At 35.5% G+C, this 18,861-nt stretch overlaps 1 protein-coding gene across 1 annotated transcript in view; it reads left to right on the forward strand.

Moving 5' to 3' along the window:
* GMNC (geminin coiled-coil domain containing) overlaps positions 1 to 3,284 on the forward strand; it is a 9,953-nt gene extending 6,669 nt beyond the window's left edge. Inside the window, exon 5 of the mRNA XM_011961235.1 lies at positions 241 to 3,284. Coding sequence (XP_011816625.1) covers positions 241 to 861 — 621 coding nt within the window. The 3' untranslated portion in view covers positions 862 to 3,284. The remainder of the gene's footprint in view (positions 1 to 240) is intronic.
* Positions 3,285 to 18,861: the final 15,577 nt, after the last annotated feature.

Below are 18,861 nucleotides of genomic sequence, written 5' to 3' on the forward strand. Positions count from 1 at the left end.
TTGCCTGTGCTGAAATCTTAAAAATATCATCTGGTCCTTTCAACGTTTAAGAAAACTGAGTAAAAAATATGATTTAGAGTTTTTAGGCAGTACTTGTCATCACAGATTTTACTTTACAAACAAGCTAATCCAATCTATCTTACTTGTGTGTGAAGAGAAACTTAATCATTTTTTTTGAAATAATTTAGTTAACTAGTAAATATATGAAAAAAGTATAACTTTCAAATATCACTTCCCTAGAAATTGCTCTCATCTGATGAGTTCTCCAAAGCATGTGGAAAATTCAGGAAGGGGAAGAGAAAATCCAAAGAACAAAGATACTCTCCTGCTGAGATTCCCCATCCCAAAAATGCCAAAAGAAACCTCTCTAGTGAATTTGCTAACTGTGAAGAACAAGTTGGGCCCCCTGTGGATCCCTGGGTCCTTCAAACACTTGGGTTAAAAGACCTTGACACTATCGATGACACCTTACCAGCTAACTACAGTGCCCTCGCATCTCGTCCCAGAAGAGTCACCAGCACATTTTCCCAATTTCCGGATGATGCAGTTGATTATAAAAATGTCCCCAGAGAGGATATGCCACTTGACTATAGAGGTGACAGAACAACCCCCTTGCACAGCACTGCCACTCATGGAGAAGATTTCCACAGCCTTTCTCAACTTTCAAATCCCCCAGTGGGGCTGAAAACTCTTCCTTACTATACTGCTAATGTGTCACCCAACAAGACAGAGATGGCATTTTCCACATCCCTGAGCCCTCATTGTAATGTGAAAACTCATTCCTTCCACCAGGGACAAGCCTTTGTGCGTCGAGATGAGGAGGGAGGCTGGAAGTTTACCTGGGTCCCTAAGCAGTCTTAGTGACCCCTCTTTTTTATCACAAAGCACTGCCATGAACTGTTTACAAAGACCTCTCTTGCACTTGAATTTGACTATGTGGAATACAGAAGCTATTGCTTAGACTGTCTCCTGCCACTTTAAATGTCACTCTCAATTACCCACTTAAATCTGCAGGGAATGGCTTCCAAGAATCCATAATGAAACATGTTCGCGCTTCTTTCACCTAAATTTGACTTGTTTACACGCCAATACCTGCTATTGCCATCCTCCCTTTGCCCTACACTTGAAGAGGTATTTTCCATTTTCTTTTATATTCCTTTAAGACCTAGATACATTTTTCCAATTATAACCAGTTTAACAGATTTTCCTCTTTTAAGTAGTTGAAACAGTCACAGCCCTTTGACTTTTCTCCCTTTGTCATTTCTGAAAACTGCCTTTAGAATGAGCCTTACTTTTGCTTTAGGTACTTACTACTGCATGTTCAAATAGCTGAGGGTGGGGTAGAACAAGTGTCTTTGCCCATCACCACTACTACTGAAGACATAATATGGATGTGTGTAGTGTTATGTTCATGGCAGTTCAAAAAGTTCAGTGCCCCATGGTGGCATTGACAAAGTCTCTTAAAACAACTGTCACTTCACTAACAATCAATATCACAGATAAACTTTAAAATTACAAAGAATTTAAATTAGTTTTAAATGCCTCATGATGTATCAGCTTCTATATGTGCTCAGCATTCTTTCTTTAACCAACGTTAAACCCCAAGAAGAACATTTTGAGGGACTGTGGTAAGAAATCTAGTCATCGTCTGCAACTACCCAGATGCTGACAAACTCTTATTGCTGAAAATAGACTAACCTAGCTCAGCCATTGTCTCTTTCATTCATTCATTCACATATTTATTGTTTCATTGATCAGTCCACCCAAGATATCTGTAGAATACCTAATGCCTACTTTGTACCAGGCACTATGCTGTGTGATAATGATAAAATACAAGCAATTTAGGCACTGTGACCACCATCATGAGACTTAGACCTACTCATCTGCTCTGACTTTGAGAAAACGACTTCCCTTTTGTGAAGGTTCAGTTTCCCAGCTGTGGAATACAGAAGTTGTACTAGATAATCACTAATATTCTATGAATTGAGGCTGGGACCTATCAGATTTACTCCAACATGGCAATTTCAGGTCATTGAAGAAACTAAAGAGAAGTCTTTAGATAGGCACTGCAAATATTATGTAGGGTAAACTTTATGTACAATTAATAAAATTCAAAAATATAAGTCGTTTGAAGTTAACATTGGAAATCATTGCTCTGATCACAGTACTCTTTTCCTAGAGCCCATTTTGCAGTTAACTCAGTCTAACTATGTGAGAATAATTTGCATCTAAAAATAGATACATATGAATTTTTAAATAAGTGTGGATAGATTGAATATAAATATTGCTATCAAGGACTTCATATTTCTAAATTTGAAACCATATATTTTTAGTGCTTGTGCTAGTTTTCTTCTTTCCCGTCTCTCAAGACCCCTATCATTCCCAGAATAATTTACACATCCTGTGTGTGCACCTATGGTTTTTGGACAAACTTCAATTAATGATGAAATCCTTCATTCTGAAACCTGTTTTCATTTTTCTCTTTTCCACATCTCAATAAGTCATCCTGCACAATCAATATCTCACAGGTCAAGTGTGTTGGTTAGGATTCTTTGTAACAAAGACCTGCCTTTCGTTGTTGTTGCTGTTTGCTTGTTGCTTTATTTTGGTGATGTAAGCAAAAGTCTGTTATAAAGTTTTGTTACCACCCACTTTTAAATATAATTTATGAAGAAAATCCAATATAGTAATTAATATTACTCTCTGGAGTACTTTAATAAGTAGAACACATTCCATTTTCTAAAAAATAAAATAAAATAAATTACTGTGCCTTTTACATTCTGGTGTCTGTGCCCCTGGTTGGTGAAATTTGTCTCTTTTTAGAATAAGAGATTGAAGAATCAGAATGACTGTACTTTAGTACACTAGGAATTGAGAAAGTAATATAACTAATTTTGAAAGTCTAATAATCAAGCTGTAAAAGGAAATGTATCAGTTAACAAATATTTATTTTGCATTCCTTGTGTGCCTTATCATGTGTTAAGTACCATGAGGATACCCCCAGGCTTAGCACAATGCGTTTGGTGTTTAAAACAAAACCACACAAAATGTCATAGCTTTTGATAGCTTTTAAATGAAACTTAATTTTGGCCCAGTTTAAAGATATTACAGAACATTTGGGATAAAATGTGATAAGTTTTCCTGGCTTATATCATGGATGATATTATGGAAGACAATTACCACATGTTTTTGAAAGCATGTCTATAAATATTTAATATCCATTTAAATTATGTATAGGAAATTATTTTGTTCATGTTTGAGAATTAAAAATTTCTTTCACCTGAGTGTATGTTTTACTTGTATGACTTCACCATGGCTCTCTAGTAAACCGCAGTTCATATTTTAAGCTATAGTGGGAAATAAAAATAAAGTCTTTTGTGATTGTGATAACTATTTTTATATTATGCTTAACATTCCCTAATAGTAGATTTTCTTCTCCTGGTTTGTAACCATAATCCTGTGTGTTTGCATTTCTTTGTATGATATCTATGGTCAGACTAATGTCTTCAGCATTTAGGGCTTAATGGTTCTTTCCCTTCTCTAGGGTACATTAATAAGGCTTTCAAATGTTAAGTGGCTTAGAGTCCAGTGCCTGCTGTGTACACTACTCTCTTAACTAGCCACACATAAAAATTAGAATCCAGTATCGATTTTTTAAATTTGTTAAATTTTCCAATGTCCTCTGACCATCTGAAAGATAAATCATACTTGTATCTCACTAGTATCTGGAAAAAAAGGATGTTGTTAAACTTCAGCTATGAAGGTGATGTTAAATAAATGAGACTATTCAAGACTTCAGTGATGCTAACCTCTAATTTTGAAAAATCTGAGGAAAAGGAACAATATGAATTAGTGGAAGAAATTGTCTGTTTGACTTAATTCAAGAAAATGACTTTTTAAAGAAAGTATGACAAATGGATTTAACAACTCACCTGTAGTACATATGTGGAGAAAAGTATAGCGTTATTATATCCAGTGATAAGTTTTTGATAAATATTACATCTTGCTTGTAGGATCAGGGTATATAATTTTACCTGTGTTTCAGTTTACCAAAAGATTCTCATAAGAGTAAATATTAAATTCTGATTTTTTCTTTATATTTCACTAAACCAAATAGAATTGGTTTTCAAGCTACAAATATATAGTGTGAGTATGTTTCTCAACCTTTTTTCATATTTTTATCTATATTTTTTGTTCTATAGAGATAACCAGACATCCAGTTTTAATTCTTGTATTGAATATCCTGCAATTGTTAAATATAATTTAACACTTAATATTTTAAATAATATGATTTCTATATGATTTGAAATATTTCTAATGATATGTAAGAGTCAATTTTGTAATGAATTTATAGCTAATAAATAATGACAAAAACTTACTTAATCCTACTTTTGGCCCTTATTTTGGAAACATTTTTTAGTGAATGGAGCAACAAACCAACAAAACATTTTCTGTACCCATTTCTTCTGTAAATTTTGCCACTGAAAGAAAAAGCATGTCAATTTTCAAGTGTATGAAATAGTAGTATGATTAATAATGGAGGTATTTATTCAACAGATATAGCCTCAGCTGAGATACAGACTCAGGGTCAGGCTCAGCTGAGGATATAAAGATGAAATATGTGTCAAAACTAACTTGGCTGTAAATGAGAGGAACATCATTTAAACGTGCTTAATCAAAGCAAGGGAATAATTGGCTCTCATCACTGATGTTTATATTTCCAGAAGAGTTGGATCTATGTGCTCAAAAAATGTCAGCAATCTGGTTTGGGATTTCAAGCAAGGCTATGATTAGGAATAGATTATTAAATGGTGTTAAGATAACACTCACCATACAAAAGCGTGACAGAAACCAACCTGGGATAAGGTCTGTGAGCTTAAATAGCAATCAACATCTCATAAATATTCTCTAGTTTTATGAAATTCCACCTCCAATGAGCAAAGCCTCAGTTAAATGTTCCAGATTGATTTCAGTTACACCATGAGGAATTATGAAAAGATTAGGGTATCCACATACGAAAATTTTGAGCAGGATTATCTTGAGGCCACTATATAGGTATATAACCATATTTTCCTCAGGGAAAGATTAGTATCAAGAGACAGTGATTTGGAACTTGCATCTCAGGGCAGTAACCTGTCTCTATATGGAGACTATTTTGTTATCAGTCATGGATAACGTGGATTTTATTTAGTTTTCTTACAGGGGTACTTTTCTTTCCTTGGAGAAAACTATGAACAGACTTCACTCACTTTAAATAATCCTTGAATAGGGATGTAATTGATATAAGTTATTTCAAACATGTTATCACAATTGTTTCATGTCTTTATTTCTATTTTAAAGATGAGAAAACTGGTTCTAAGTGTGATATGGGCCACATTATAATAGTTGAGGCCCAAGATAAACCCTGGTGCTGACGTTAGGTCTAATACCCTTTCTACTGTTGTTGCGGAACTTTCTCCTTTGTTCAGCTAAAACCAGTTTTTCGTCACACGAATAGGAGAGATTAGGATCGCAGACACACAGAAGGGTGAAGAGTGGAATTTATTAGGCAAAAAGGAAAAAAGAAAAATAACGTTCGGCAAAGAGTCCTGCAGGCAGGTTTCCTGCCTTCCATATTGAAATCCCAGGTCACCACACAGGAACAGGAGAGGCCAGGCTCCTCACTCCTGCAAACGGACACAAACTTCTTCAGGCTCTTCCCCATCCTCCCAATGCCCAGGTTGGCATTATTCAGACAGAATGCATCGGGAAAGGGCAAGCTTCATCCAGAACCAGCAGTCCGGTTTTTCAGCCTTTGGGCTGTTTTAGGCTTGAAGGCAGGGTTTCACTGGGGACACTTGGCTGCCTCCTGTCTCTATCACTATCATACATCATGATGATATTTGGCACTAACAAATATGCTTACAGTCAGCAGACTGTGAGAGACTACTACAAACCTCAGAGAGAGCAGTGTAAAGGATGGAGGAGCTCTTAAACCTTTGCTTGCTTTCAACAGAAGGATATTCTGGTGTGAAGAATCTCATGATTGCTAACAGGCTTGTTCACAAGAGGCCTAATTCATCCTCCATCATTCCAAGAGAGAGAAGTGTACACATTGTGTTATGTCCAGACCGTTTATTCCCCAAAGAAGACCACCAGAGTCCAGAGTCAAAGCCAAGCGGCAAGGATCTTTACTGCAAGTTCGAACTTGGTCCTTCCGTTCCACAACATACAAGAGGGCCCCGAACGACGCATGTGCTCACTTTTTATAGCCCGATGTAAACAGGATATGTAAGGTTATAGAGGAACAAGGGAATTCTTTTGGTTACAGCATTACAATTGGTTAACATTTTAAGTTATACATTTAGCAGTTTTCTATCGGTTCCCGTGCTTTCAGTAAAGCCACAAACAGTTGTGACCTTATTGGGGGTCTCTCCAGGTGGTGTTTTCCCAAAGTTGAGATATATGGTGTGTTTGTACTAGGCCCAGGAAGTTGAGATATATGGTGTGTTTGTACTGGGCCCAGGAAGTTGAGATATATGGTGTGTTTGTACTGGGCCCAGGAAGTTGAGATATATGGAGGAATGTGTTTGTACTGGGCCCAGGGCTGAGGAATGTGTGAATGTGTTTGTGTTGGGCCCAGGAAGTTGAGATATGTGTTTGTACTGGGCCCAGGGCTGAGGAATGTGTTCTTTCAATTGAAAACCATTTCAGAAATTTGGATGAGGAGAGTAGGATGGACAAGGTGGGGTATCATGGTCAAAAGTATTAATATGCTCCTTAAACCAAAAAATTCAAATAAAGTAAAGGGAAAGAAATCTCTTTCTCAATTACTACTACTAATATTAAACCCTAAAGTAGCAGTGTATAAATGATCCTTACGAAAGTCTTTCTCTTCTTCCTTTAATACAGAAAATAAATTTTATACCTGTTCAAGTAATAGCATTACTCCCTTTACTGTCATTCCCTTTCAGTATAACTCAAAGGGAAAGTAAAACAGTGAATAGTCATATTTAAAGCTGACTCGTTCTAACGCACTAAAGACAGTCTATCCTCACACTTTGGAAATCAGGGGTTAATTGATACCTTTTCAGGAACATGACTGATGTTTGTGTTGTTGTTTCTTATTTCTACGCCAAGCTTATAATTTGAAATAATAAGGCATAGGAAGGGTATTTCTAGGTAATTTCTCATTTCAAGAGTCCTTAATCCCAAATGACTAGCCCCTCAGGGACAAGGCCCAACTGTCTCAGGAGCTTTATAAAGATTCCCTCAGGGCCCTCCAGTTGCTGTGAAGTTGAGAGCAAGAAAAGCTCTGTAATGAGTATGCACTGAGAATTCAGAGTCCCTTGTTATAATCAGGCAAAAGGCAAAACACACCTTCCTTTCATTTTGCTCTCCTAGGATGTGCCGTATTCCAGAAGCCACAGAGTTATTCTTCTTCCACCCCCTGGCCCACAGGGAGTCTTGGGTGGAACCTGGAAGTGGCATCTGCACAATGCCAGGTGGCCCCTCCCATGAATAGAGCTGTGTGCGCATCCCAGGAATCTAAGTCTCCTTGGGGAATTAGAGCACCATATTTCCAGGGCCTTAGCCTTTTCTTCCATTGTTTTTCAGAACCATGACTAGTCCCACCTAGCCCATCCTGTTGTCCTCCCTCCAAATTTCAACAATAGTTGCAATCAGCATGCTGCTTCCTTTTGAAATGATAAAGGATGAATCAGGTTTCTTGGGAGCCATCCTGTTAACAATAAGAGTAAAAATGGCTGGTGGCTCAGAATAGCCCTAGATGATGAATAGAAATATCCTTTCTATGACCTTGAAACGGGCTTCTAGAAGACCATTTAGTATGTATAGTAATTACTAGGATTTATTTATGTCAGTTGATCAGAATACAGAGATTCCCACTGCCTTTTGTACAGCACAGTGATATTATGGACAAAGACTGCAGTATAAAAAGTAGGTTCCTCCACTCGTAACTATCAATCTTGGGAATTAATTTAACTTTTCTCAGTCTCAGTGTGTCCACATGTAAAATGGAGATGATAACGTTTGCCCTATATGTTTACCAGTTTTGTGAGAAAATCTTATAACTTTTAAGGACTGTGTATATGTTAAATTTCTGTCATATATCCTCAATCTTTGCCTTCATATAGAGTAAAAATCCATTTCAAATTAATTCTCAAATGAAAAGCTTCACATTTCATAAAATGCAACACTATTAAATCAGTTAGAGATATTTTTACTGATTCAATGCAACAAATGCCCACTGTTTTCCTATTGTCTTCAAAGTGAAATTTTATGTTCCAGGTAGGCACTATAGCTCATGTCTTCAAAGAGTTTACCAGTTGGTAAGTGGAGGGAAACTAGGAAAGGATTCACTGATGGCATGATATCAGAAACATTCATTGGATATAAAGTTATAATTGCAACAAGTAGAGGTAGAGGTAGAACAAACAGCTTAACAGCACAAAGTGTGGGGCCTATGTAGAGAATGGTAACTTTTCCAGTTGACTGCAGGGTGGATTTTTATAAAATGGTGTATATATACTTGAAATGCAGCAGAAGCTTCTGTACAATGAAACACACAGCTTCTATGAATGTTTTATCGATAATAAAAGGGAAGTAGTGTATATCAAATCCAAAGGAGTCAAGACAATAGCTTAGATATGTTATCTGTATCCTTAAAGCATCAGTTTTCATGCCGATTGACACTGGTATCAATCTGGTAACTATTAAAGGTATCCAACTTACAGAGATGTCCTTTTTAAAGGTTTTCAATTTTTCAAGACTGAGGTGGGCATACCCTTTATAGACAAAATTATGGGAACGTAGGTAGTGAAAATTACCAGCTTGATGCATATCCACCAGTTTTGTTTCAAAATTATAGGTCATTTTTTAAACATGATATTCCTATATTTATGTAAAGATCTTAACAGTGCTGCATGTATAACATGAGGACTAGGGAGAGTATACGGTAATGGGCATCATCTTTCTGGAACATACAATGAGAAAAAAGCCTATCCTAACCTTCCTAACCCTTTCCCCATTAGAAGAGGGTGAGGAAACTTCTCCTTTGCAGGCAAATGGAGGTATGCAAGAGAATCATGTGAAGATGAGGAATGATGGCAAGAAAGGGAATGTAAACTTTTTTCCTCATATAGTCATGGGCTGCAGCAACATGACCTGGATGTCAGGGCAATGAAAGAGGAGACAGCAGAGTAACCTGGATTCCCAACATTTTTCAAGACAAAATAATTACTGTGGTTGATGAAGCACTGCAGAAGTTCAGCAGAAGCTTCTGTTCAATAAACTTGAGACATCTTTATGGTTCCCACCCATCTCCCAGGCAATGATCTGAGCTGCAAGAGTCTGTAGATTAGATATCTGGTAGTGTGAGCTGAAGTTAGGAGAAGGAGCTGTGAGAAATGGTCAAGGTAAAGCTATGTAGAAGTTTTTCAGGTCCCTAGAAAGACCCTACAAATATATCACACCAGGAGCATAACTATATAATTTATTGTCCAAACTATGACATTTCTAGAGTGACAAATACTGAACTGGAAGTTACATTGGGGCAATAGATATAACCCTAGGTTATTGTCACCAAACCAAGACATATGTCCACAATACGTGGGGAAAAACAGCATTTTTATTTCTGCCAGATAAAGGACATCAATAGCTAGTCATGTTATCCAGGGAAGCAGCAACCATGAGTAAGAACAGGCTAAACTTCATTTTATTTGCTAGATATGAATCCAATTATAAGACACGAAAACAAAGTATGTCAACAATGGACCTTCTCCTCCATTCTTAAGTGCCTTGGACCACACGTTTAACCCATATTGGAAGAGGGAGATCAGTTATAATATTATCAGTTCAATCAGTTAAAAGCTTAAAGTTTAAAACACATGGACTCAGTTTCATGGACAAAAGTGACCTAATATTTATGATATTTACCTCAAAATAGAAAGTATAATTCAACATAGCAAAGCTAAAATCAGCCAAAGGGAAAAATAAAGCTAATTTATCTTAATATTCCAATGAATTGAGGTCTCCCAATAAATGGACTCAAAAGTGTCTGTTGAAAGTGAAAAATTAGTAGGACGAATAAACAGGGTAGGTTTTTTGAGATGAACTGGAGCACAAATGAACAGTAAAACAAATTAGAGTTTCTATGAACTTCTTTCAGCAATCATTAGGTGCTCATCAGCAAGTCATAAATCACCAAATAAATATGTCAAAGCCTACAACTTTACATTTCCACATATTACTTCAGTTAAGATATTTGAGTATGAATTTACAAAATTTTTGTAAAACGGTGTTGAAATGTGTAATAAATTTTATATACACACATAGGTATATGTGAATCTGTATATATATTATATATATCAAATAGTAATTTTATAATTACTTTTTTCATAAAAAACTATCATTTTGCAGGTTATTAAAATTTTTCCACAATATGATTTTCAATTAATGCATGGTATGGCTATTTTGTGAATGTACTATAACATATTTAACTAATCACCTCTTCATATGAAGGTTACTTCCAATTTCCTTTTTTCTTTTCTTTCTTTCTTTTATTTATTTTTTGTTGTAGTTGTTGTTGTTGAGATGGGGTCTCACTCTGTAACCCAGGTTGGAGTGCAGTGATGCAATCTTGGCTCACTGCAACCTCCACCTCCTGGGTTCAAGCGATCCTCCCACCTCAGCCTCCCAAGTAGCTGGGATCACAGGTGCATGCCATCACACCTGGCTACATTTGTGTATTTTTGGTAGAAGCTGGTTTTCTCCATGTTGCTCAGGCTTATCTTGAACTCCTGAGCTCAGATAATCCACCTGCCTCGGCCTCCCAAAGTGCTAGGATTACAGGCATGAGCCACAGCGCCCAGCGCAACATTCTTTATTACATATAATGTAACTATACATACATATACACTATACAGATATAACGTACATACATATACATTATACATATAATGTGGGAATCTCTTGTGGCTACAAGTTTTCACTGCTTATTTCCGGAAACTGTACTTGTTTTTAAAAACATATTTACACTTTTAAGAGTTTTGAGGCCCAGTGCAGTGGCTCACATCTATAATCCCAGCACTTTGGGAGGCCGAGGCAGGTGGATCACTTGTCAGGAGTTCCAGACCAGCCTGGCCAACATGATGAAACCATGTCCTTACTAACAATACAAAAATTAGCCAGGAGTGGTGGCACATGCCTGTAATCCCAGCTAGTCAGGTGGCTGAGGCATGAGAATCGCTTGAACCTGAGAGGTGGAGGTTGCAGTGAGCCATGATCACACCACTGCACTCCAGTCTGGGGAACAGAGCGAGACTCAGTCTCAAAAAAAAAAAAAAAAAAAAAAAAAAAAAAAAAAAAAAAGTTTTGAAATAAATAGCAAAAGAAAAAAAGCCCTAGACCTTATCATTATTTTCTTAATCTGTTTCCACACTGCTATAAAGAACTACCTTGGACTTCTAATTTATGAAGAGAAGAGGTTTAATTGACTCCCAGTTCTGCAGTTACATAATCTTAGGTAGTTCTTCATACCAGTGTGAGAATGGACTAATGGCACTGCCTTTAAATAATTTGTTGCCTCATGATGCAAAATCTTATATTTGATATTAACACATCTGCAAACCTAAATTTGGTATAGCTCTCATGTATTGAAATAAAACCCAGGAAAATTCTGAAAATAAAACTCAAGAAAATTCTGGTAGACATACGAATTTTCAGGGTTGATTTGGAAGTTTAAGTTAATAAAATTACTGCAATCAACAGAGCTAACACCTATTTTTTTTTCTTTGTTAAAAAATTGTCATTGAGTCCCCTAAGCTCTCTAGTCAATTCTGCCAACTGATGAGAGTCTTGAATTTTGAGTATTTGAGTTGAGTGGTTTATTTTGTAAATAATGTACATTATTTTCTCATTATAGATATAATCTATACCTATTTTATCCAAGGATAATATTTTATAGGGTAATTTATTATCAGAGAAAGAGGGAATCTCCTACATATTGCAGATAACAAAGTAAGCTAATTTATCAATCCCTCCTTTTCCTCTTTTTTCCTCCAAATAATTGGAAAATGCAAACAGCAGTGATTTCTGTTAAGTGTATTCAAATGTATTGTATATATTTGAAGCCTTTAATATTTCTCTTTGTGCTTTCTCTACATGCTAATAAGATGATAAAGTTATTGCTCATCTAGAAATCTTATACAATGTCTATTTTTCCTGATGCTCATTCCATCATCATGGGCTGATTTTTTCAATATAATTTTGGCAAAATAGAGACTGTCAAAAAATTATTTTTATGCAAAATATTGATAAACATTTTTTCCTTTGTATGACTACTGTAACAGTTTAACCCCTCTACCACATGACAGATGGATGGCTCAGCTTGTCTAGGTATAAAGGCATATACATAAAAGATGAAAGAAAAAAGCATTTTTACCATATAAATAATATTAATCTTATTAAATATGAAAAAACTAAGAATATGTTTATACCGATCATTTTATCCATGGATTTTAAATTTAATCAATAGGCTTTGGAGTCTGTTATAACCAACATTTTGAGGAATGCTGACATATTGAATGATTTTAGAAGCATTTAGCCCTTAACTTCACAAAGGCTGATTAAAGCAGACTCCCTATTATGCCTAGATTCAACCCAAATGTAAGATAATCAGTTGTTAAGTTCCCCCAAAGGCTCATATCCACACTAATTAGAATAGATGCTAATTTTCTACTTAACAGTTACATGGCTTTATGCAGATTATTTAACCTTTAGAACTTTGCCTCATTTGTAATATTGGCAACACTATAGTGCTTAACTCAAGTTTTGACACAATGATTGAATGAGTTACATTGAAATATTTAGAACTAGTCCTGACACATACTAGGTAAGATGCAGAAATGTTAATTATTATAATCACTACTATTATGATCATCTATAAAGAAACACATTAAGGTAGAACAAGAAAGGCTGAAAATGCAAATTACAAGAACTGTAAAAGATTTTCTAAACCACATAGATCAACTGCATATAACTCCTGTGAAAAGTGCTATCAGAAAGTAGGTAATTGAGCAACTGACAGAGACTCTGAGAGTGGAAATTTGTGGCCAATCAGCTATGATGACTCTTCAACATGGTATCATTTTGCTCTTGAATTGATCTCTTTCCCTGTAATTATTACTGCCATCAATATATATATTCGACCCATAAGGCATGTTCTTTACTTCAATATATGATATCTGATAAGACTCTTGTTCCCTTAGCATTATGAGAGAAAGATAATCATTTATTTTTACAAAACATTGGTATATTTTTTATTCACATACGCTTGTATGATACATATTAGAAAACAAAACTAAACACACATAGCAATACACATGGAGCAAAAACGCACACACATTTATGTGTAGAAGCAAAGATGAGAAGTATTTTTTAAAATACACATTTATGTGTAAAAGAAAAGGTGAGAAATATACTGAAATGGGCATAGTGACTTTAGGAACTGCTGATTTTCTTTTCTTTTTGTTGTATGAGTTTTCAAACATGTCTAAAAATAGGGAAAATCCTTTATGAACCCCACGTACTTCAACAATTACCAACATTTTCACATCTTCTTTGATCTGTTCAGAACCACTACTACATTATGATCACCATTTTGAGTTTTTAAAAACAGGCATAAGATATCATGCCATTTCACCCAAGTCACTGTAATATATATGTTCAATTAATAAGAACTTTTAAAGTAACCACTAGGTCCTTATCTTGTCTGACAAAATTAATTCCTTAATATAGTTTTTTGTTTTGTTTTGTTTTTGTTTTTGTTTTTGTTTTGGAGACGGAGTCTCGCTCTGTCGCTCAGGCTGGAGTGCAGTGGCCGGATCTCAGCTCACTGCAAGCTCCGCCTCTTGGGTTTACGCCATTCTCCTGCCTCAGTCTCCCGAGTAGCTGGGACTACAGGCGCCCGCCACCTCGCCCGGCTAGTTTTTTGTATTTTTAGTAGAGACGGGGTTTCACCGTGTTAGCCAGGATGGTCTCGATCTCCTGACCTCGTGATCCGCCGGTCTCGGCCTCCCAAAGTGCTGGGATTACAGGCTTGAGCCACCATGCCCGGCCCTTAATATAGTTTAATATTTACTTCTTAGTAAAACTTTTATTTGGTAAGACTCTTTTATTTTATAATAGCCAAACCTATTTAATACTTTTCTATACAGCATTGATTTGTTAAATAAACTGGCTGTTTGTTGTGCAGAATTGACTAGTTTTTGAATATGTGAATTCATTATGCATGTTCTAATATCAACATATATAACTATTATTATTTTATGACTGTTTTGTGTGGTATTTTAGTATATATTGTAACTCTTAAAATTGTTGGCAATCCCAACATAGAAGAAAAGAAAATAAAAACAAAGAAGAGTAAAATAACTTGACTTACAGCACACATATTTCTTATCTTTCTGTGGTTATCTTTTTTCATTATTTCTAGTGCACATTGTATTTTAATTTATTATTAATATATAAATCTGAAAATAAGGGAAAGAAGGAGGATATGATAGAGAAAAGAAAGGCAGTCCACTGTCTTTTATTTTTGCATAGACTAGATTACTTAATCCTAGCACTAATGTATTTCTACATGAATGGTACCACTTTAACATGTACCATTCAGAAATTCCCTCCTAAACATTTTAACTCTTATGTGAGCAAGACTAAAAATAACATATTTTTATGTGCACACTTGAAAGCATTAAAGTATCCAGTCCAAGGAGGCACATTTCTTCTCTGGTTTATTAACACTGAGAATAACCTCACTTTTCAGGAAGGATCCTAAGTCTTTTCAATTAGGAAGGGTATGCCTTTGTAAGCAGTTTGACAGATTGTGAGTCCTGATCATACTGTGATCACATTACTTTCATAAAAGAATAATATACATGCAACTATAGTACCATCAGTATCATTACAACTCTGTTTCATTTTATGAAACAAAAAATCTTACATCCAGAATTTCAGTATTACTTAGTCCAATTTACATGAAAAAACTAGATATAGAACATTGGTCCCCTGATAATTTCTACTAAATAATCTATTGTATAAGAAAATGTCATTTTTAACAAGCTTATTTGCAATGATAAAAAGAACTTTAATTTACGGACAAATTTGTAATCAGAAAAAAGTTACTTCAGCACAGGTATTCGTCCCTGGGCAATGAGAGAAAGGAGTTTGGATTAGGTAATTTTTTAATGTTCTCTTCAACCCTAAGGCTCTACGGTTGATTAGTTATTTTAAAAGGATGGTTATTAAAGTAAAACTGTCTGAAGACTTTAGTGGATACTTACAAAATGATTATAGTTGGCTCTTACATCTCTTTGCCAGTGACTCTTTTTTTTTTTCTTTTGAGATGAAATTTCACTCTTGTCACCCAGGTTGGAGTGCAATGACTCCATCTCAGCTCACTGCAACCTCCGCCTCTCAGGGTCAAGTGATTCTTCTGTCTCAGCCTCCTGGCGATTTACTCCAGAACATAAATTTATTGGTATGAGGAAGCGTACCGATTGTCCTCTTGAATCCAAGGTGCAGAAAGTGAACAAAAACATCCTCCATCACATTGCTCTGGCCAAGGTGCTGAAATCAGTCCCTAAAATTGCATTCCAAGTATCAAATCACTTGAGTAAGTACTAATTGTTTTCTATTGTATTTTTAATTACACTCAAATAAAATACATATCATGATACCAGAAATGTATCTTAACATTTCTACACCCCTAAAAGGTAGTCATCTGTAACAAAAATTACAGCTAACACTAATCATTAAAATGGCATTGCAGCCTGTTTAAAAATACTCAGGCTCTTTTCTGGTTTCATACAAATTTTTAAATAGTTTTTTTCTAGTTCTTTGAAGAATGTCAATGGTAGTTTAATAGGCATAGCACTGAATCTTTAAATTGCTTTGGGAACCATCGCCATTTTAATGATACTGATTTTCCCTATCCATGAGCATGAAATTTTTTTTTTCCATTTGTTTGTGTCTTCTCTGATTTCTTTGAGCAGTGGTTCATAGTTCTCCTTGTAGCGATCTTTCACCTACCTAGTTAGCTGTATTTCTAGGTATTTTATTATTCTTGTAGCAATTGTGAATGAGAGGTCATTCTGACTTGGCTCTTGGCTTGATTATTGTTGGTGTATAGAAATGCTAGTGATTTTTGCATATTTACTTTGTATCGTGAGACTTTACTGAGGTTATTTACCACCTTTAGAAGATTTTGGGCTGAATCTACGGGATGTTCCAGCTATAGGATCATGTCTTCTGCAAACAGGGATAGCTTGACTTCCTCTCTACCTATTTGGAGGTCCTTTATTTTTTTCTCTTGCCTGATTACCCTAGCCAAAACGTCCAATACCACATTGAATAGGAGTAGTGAGAAAGGGCAACCTTGTCTTTGTTGGTTTCCATGGGGAATGCTTCCAGCTTTTGCCAATCCAGAATGATGTCGGCTGTGGGTTTGTCATATATGGCGCTTATTATTTTGAGGTATAATCCTTCAGTATCTAGTTTATTGAGAGTTTTTAACAAGAATGTTAGTTGAATTTTATCAAAAGTCTTTTCTGTATTTACTGAGATAATCATGTGGTTTTTGTATTCAGTTGTGTTTGGTGAATCACATTTATTGATATGTGTGTGTTGAACCTTGCATCCCATGGATAAAGCCTACTTACTCATTGTGGATAAACTTTTTGATGTACTGCTGTATTCAGTTTGCTAGTATTTCATTGAGGATTTTTACATCAATATTAATCAAAAATATTGAAATATTTTCTATCCCTAATGTCTCTCCTCATATTTGCTCTGCTTACCATCTGTAATTAAATGTATTTGACACACATATCTTAAGGAACACAAATCAGTTCCACGGCTGGTCATTCAACTAATATATTGTCAACATCCATTTGTATCTCATCCACACAGTAAAAGTTACTTAGTAACTACCACATACAAGGCTACATAGCTGGGAAAAAGAACAAAAAAATTAGTATTGAGGATAAGACAACTACAAATGTGCATAATATATATGTTTTTAAAAGATACATTCCAGAAGAGAATTAAAGAATAGAAGCATGAAGATTTAATGTGGAAAGGGCTTACTTTCAGCATGGGTGAGGTACTTATTAGAAAAATATGAAGACTTAAAATGTAGCAATTGATCTGGAGATTCTTGAAAGATTCTTAACATTTTGAATAATGGAGCCTAGAAAAACATTTGAGATGAAAGAAAATAGTGAGGTCAAAATAATACAGGAAGAAATTTAGGGTGGATTAAATAAATAAATGGTAAATAAAATTGAAAAATTGGGTGTTAATAAATTACAGAGACTTCTATTCCCCACTTGTATCAGTTTGTTCTCACACTGCTAAATGAAATACCCAAGACTGATCATTTACAAAGAAAAGAGGTTTAATCAACTCACAGTTCTGCATGACTGAGAATGCCTCAGGAAACTTACAATCATGGCAGAAGACACCTCTTCTCAGGGCAGCAGGAGAGAGAATGAGTACCAGCAGGGGAAATGACACACCTTATAAAACCATCAGATCTTGTGAGACTCACTCGTTATCACTAGAACAGGATGGGAGAAATCGTCCCAGTGATTCAATTGCCTCCACCTGGTCCTGCCCTTGACACATGGGGATTATGGGAATTACAATTCAAGGTGAGATTTGGGTGGGGACACAGAGCCAAACCGTATCATTCTGCCCCTGGCCCCCCCCAAATCTCATATCCTCACATTTCAAAACACAATCATGCCCTTCAACGCTCCTTCAAGTGGTTAAACCAACTTTTACATCATGACGACTATTCTGAAGAGATTTTAGCACCAGCACTAAGATTGCAGCACCAGCACCATTCAGTTTGTTTGTAATTGACTTGTGAGCCATGTACATAGTGGATAGTACAGATTTGTCACAGGTCAGATCACAGTGATGAGGAAAGCAATACCTTCCTGTAATTAGGAAGGATCCCCTAAACTATACACAGCTTATGCCATCCAATGTACAAGGGCACAAAAATCATCAGAATACTGCGGTTCCAAGGAACACAGTTTTGATAAGGAAAATAACTTAAGCTTCTGTTTCCCATTTTAATTCGTGAAATCTCTAACAGTGAAACGACTGTCATGTATACATGATGGCAAATGTATACAGTAATTCATTCAGACTTCTTGGAAAGAACACAATTAGCAATCTGGAATGATGGAAAATACAGCGTGATTCATCACTGGTTCTTTTTGTCATTTTACACAGACATCATGTTAATATTAGATCAAGGCACAAAATGTTTGTGCACAAACCCAGTTTCTTTTAAGATTTAGAATTTTATTTTGGTCTCTTATCTTAGTTTGGACCACTTGTACCCAGTGCTGTACCTACTATGTAATTTACCCAACAAAATCAAAAGACCAAATTTATACGGGACATAACTGTTTATATTAGCAAAATGTTTGCATAACTGAAAGTGCAATAATAAAGATGAAAATGCCTCCCATTTCTTTTAGAAAGTAGTACTTCATAAGCTTGCTGCATCTTTGATGTTTTTACTACTACTGCATGACAATGAATATCTGATAGAAAAAAAAAGAAATAGTTACTTGAATTATGATAACTCATCCATCACAGTTTGATTTAAAAATGAAATTTCTACAGAAACAGGAGCTATTTTAACAGAGAAAAAAATCCCTTATCCAAACTTCTTTGTAGTGGTAATGGCTGCAAAATTGCAGCATTTAGAAAACTGCACTATCCACAAGCTTTACTTTATGAACTGAGATGTACAAATCTAGAAAGCAGATGAAAATGAATCATTTC

This window comes from Colobus angolensis, unplaced genomic scaffold (genome assembly GCF_000951035.1).
Source record: "Colobus angolensis palliatus isolate OR3802 unplaced genomic scaffold, Cang.pa_1.0 Scaffold54, whole genome shotgun sequence".
Classification (NCBI taxonomy): domain Eukaryota; kingdom Metazoa; phylum Chordata; class Mammalia; order Primates; family Cercopithecidae; genus Colobus; species Colobus angolensis.